This window comes from Elephantulus edwardii, unplaced genomic scaffold, assembly GCF_000299155.1.
Source record: "Elephantulus edwardii isolate Elephantulus edwardi_28Jun2011 unplaced genomic scaffold, EleEdw1.0 scaffold00429, whole genome shotgun sequence".
Taxonomy (NCBI): domain Eukaryota; kingdom Metazoa; phylum Chordata; class Mammalia; order Macroscelidea; family Macroscelididae; genus Elephantulus; species Elephantulus edwardii.
Window position 1 is genome coordinate 602,003 of NW_006400179.1, and position 3,684 is coordinate 605,686.

At 37.9% G+C, this 3,684-nt stretch overlaps 1 protein-coding gene across 1 annotated transcript; it reads right to left on the reverse strand.

Moving 5' to 3' along the window:
• Window positions 1-2,649: 2,649 nt before the first annotated feature.
• LOC102850445 (60S ribosomal protein L9-like) lies at window positions 2,650-3,114 on the reverse strand. Its single transcript, XM_006902567.1, has one exon. It carries the CDS (start codon window positions 3,112-3,114, stop codon window positions 2,650-2,652), a length of 465 nt encoding a protein of 154 aa, XP_006902629.1.
• Window positions 3,115-3,684: the final 570 nt, after the last annotated feature.

The following is a 3,684-nucleotide window of genomic DNA, read 5'->3' on the forward strand; positions in this document are numbered from 1 at the left end:
GACACTGAAATGATGTCTCACTTTGGTTATGTTCACAAGGTCTCTGTGTTAAGTGGCTTTTTGAATGTAGAGTTAGATGAGCACATTTAGGGAAGATTCTCCCACACTGCTGACATTGAAATGATGTCTGACTTTGATTACATTCACAAGGTCTCTGTGCTAAGTGGCTTTTTGAATGTAGAGTTAGATAAGCAAGTTTAGGAAAGGGTCTCCCACACTGTTGACATTCATAAGGTTTCTCATGTGTATGGGTTCTTGCATGTGTCTTTAGGCCTGAGGAAGAACGGAAGGATCTTCCACAAATCTTACATGGATGAGGCCGCTCTACCCTGTGAAGGCTTCTGTCTACTGTTACGTCTGATGTAATCGTAAGTGGGGAGTAAAAAGGAACAACTCTCCCATTTTCCGTAGATTCACAATGCTTATATGGAAAATTAAATGATTTATGGGTAACTAAAAGGAAAGGATTAAGATAGACTTGAGAGTTTTCTGTATACTCATGCTCGTCTACCACATGGATCCAAAATAATGAGAAGGTGCAGAAATGTTGCCCACATGTGTGACATTCATAGCTGCTCTCACCAATGCGAGTCCTCAGCAGGTTGACCTCCAGACGATTGCTTTGCCCGCAGGAACGATTTGGAATTTCTGATGAAGGTTTTCCCAGGGTGGTGGTCCTCAATCCCTGCACACAGATCCTCTATGACTGGAGCTCTCAGAGTCTTCTCTTGGTTTTTACGTAGACCTTCTCTGTCACGGAATTTTGAAATTTTTCCTGAAGGCCAGAGCTGGGTCTTTAGGGATTTCAACTGTGTACGTTCAGGGGATAATGCTCCTCTATCACAAACATTTTCAATACCTATGAAGTCCAGGTTTTTAAAAGTTTCCATCATCAGATCCCCATAGAGATTCTTCTGAGCATCGTTCAGCAAGGCCCATTCTTCCTGGTTGAAAAGAATGACTACATCCTCCAGGAACAAGGGTTCCATTTCTTTATTCCAGTTTCTGCAGGGCTAAGGGAATGTCTTCACTAATCTCAAGATATAAGTTCAGGAAGAGTGTTGTGTCTGGGAGAAGGACACAGGTATTCTGCACGCAGATGGATAATCAGAGTTGTGAAGGAACTCTCCTGGCCCGGATCGTCCAGCGATGGGCGCAGGGCCGCTCCGGACACTCGGCAGCAGAGGCCGCGGGGTCGGGAAGCGGCGGCCGCAGCGGCTCCGGGACACGCAGCACACAATCAGACGGCGGGAGAGGCCGCCTGGGACTCGAGAGGGGAACTAGCTGTCACCTGCTCGGCCTCATGTGACGGTGAGAAAAGAAACTCGCGTCTTAACAACCAAGCGACAAAAGCCGTGGCAAATACCACTTGAATCATTCCTACTTCCAGGACAATGATTTTTTAAGGTCTTATGTTAAAACATTGCAATGACTTCTACCTTGACTCACCAATTAAGACACACCCTGTGGACAAATTCACAGAACCCTTTTTTGGAGAGTTTGACAAATGTATCCAATATAATGGTGCATCTTGCAATCTTTTTGTCATAATTAATGCAAGATAAAGAACAATTCCTTCTAAAATATCAAAGAGAGGTTTTAACTCATGTGTAGTTAATTTAAGATACAGGCAAATCCAACTTCTATACACGAATTTGTAATTTTTGTGGAAATATAAAATTTTTTATAATTTTAGTACCTGAATACATAAACGTTCATAAAATTGAACTTTATCTTGAGCAATAATTAAACCATACCACTTAAGAGATAAAAGAACTGACAGCCTTTAGAGCTGCACTTTTTACAAACTTTTGACATAAGGTGGCACTGTTGACCATTTCTTGGCGGGAATGGCAGTAACAGTAGAATTAGGACTGTAAAGAAAAACTCCCATTTGGGACAAAACATCTCTTCCCCCAAAATTTAACGGAATTTATGCAAGACAGAGAACAGGAAGAGATGGAATCCTGAACTTCCTTCAAAGCTTTATGAGTTTTTATAGTAAATGCTCTTTTAGAATTAAGATTAATATTTCCAGTTAAAATATCAAACCAAGGTTAAAGGTCCTGCACAGTTAGTTCCAAACATGGCTTATTTTAATTAATACTTTTTAGTGATTTTTGGAAATCATTCAGAATACCTAGATTACTAGCACGATTTGAAATTCTTGAGGTTCAACACAATTTTTCTCCATTCTAGTTCCTAAATACATACACTAAAATTCACTTTTCTTTAAGCCTTTTATAATTTACTACACGCCCTTAATTTAGCCTTTACTAACTCTCATATTTTGGCACAACCAGACATTCTATTTTAAAGCAAAACTACTTTTATTTTTCCTATTAAACAAAAATACATAAAACTTATTACCAGTCATTCTACTTTTTCTTTTGAACTTTATACCATGTTAAAACTCTAATTTTATTCTATTTTTTTCAAATTAATAGAATTTTATTACAAGAATCAGATCCATTTTGAAATCAGATGCATATGATTTGACCGGCCTCATTTCTGTAGCTGGAAAACTCCTAGCTATCACTCATCAGCCTGCTGGACAGTTCCTTTTTTGGAGACATAGATACCATCCAAAAGTTTTCAGATATCCTTTTTTTTAACTGTTGTAGCTTGCTGAATCAAAGCAGCTGAATTTTATACAAGTTCAATGTCGTTTCCTTCAAGAATTAATTCATCTTTCTGGGCTTGAGAAACCGAACAAGCAACACCTGGTCTCATTCGAACTCTCCAAATGTATTTTTCACCCAAGAAGTTTCGAATTTCAACCAGAGATCCACTCTCTTGAATCACAACGTTGATGGGGAAATGAGCATACACAGACCTCATCTTGTAACAAAAGCCCAGTGTAACACCCTTGATCATGTTCTGTACGTGGCTACAGATAGTGCGAAAAGTAGCCAGTTCCTTCCTGTTTCCCCACCATTTGTCAACATGAAGCCCCTTCTTTTTCTTTCCGAGGAGACTGAGATCTACACTGATGTGATTGAAGTCCCTCTGCAAGGTTCCCCGTGGGCCTTTCATGATAACTGTGTGGCCCTTCAGAGTAATGTCGACATTCTCTGGAATGTCGACAGTCTGGTTGCTGAGAATTGTCTTCATTCTCGCAGTTAATGTGGCAAAGCTAATTTTATTCTTAAAATGATATTTTGTCTAGTTTAGACATACTAAATTATTTTATGTGTGTTTACCACCCCAAAATGCCATAGTTTAATAACGGCAATTTTAAATACTGCGTAATATTAATATCAATAGTAATATTCATATTTTATCAGACCTTTTTTAAAGCTAAAAAAAGCACATAATTTACTTTTTTGTACTGATTTATAAAGAGATGATTCAGCATTGAATTTGTTAATACTCCAATATTCCAATATTAATAATCCAGTATTTTTTCCATAATTAGAAATATCTGTAAAAACATTAAGACCTTTGAGAGGAGCAGAGGATATGATACATATAGGTAAAAATAAAGAGATGTGTTCCTGAAGAAATAGTCTATTGGAAGGAAAGTGATTATCGAACTATGCAGCTTATACTTATATAACCAGATTTAATACAGACAAGTATTATTTAAGAGGCTATAAAGAACAAAGAGTGGAGAGTTTCTATTTTTACTCCTACAGGTTTTCATTTAAAGTAGATACCAGATAAAATGCATGGATTTATGAA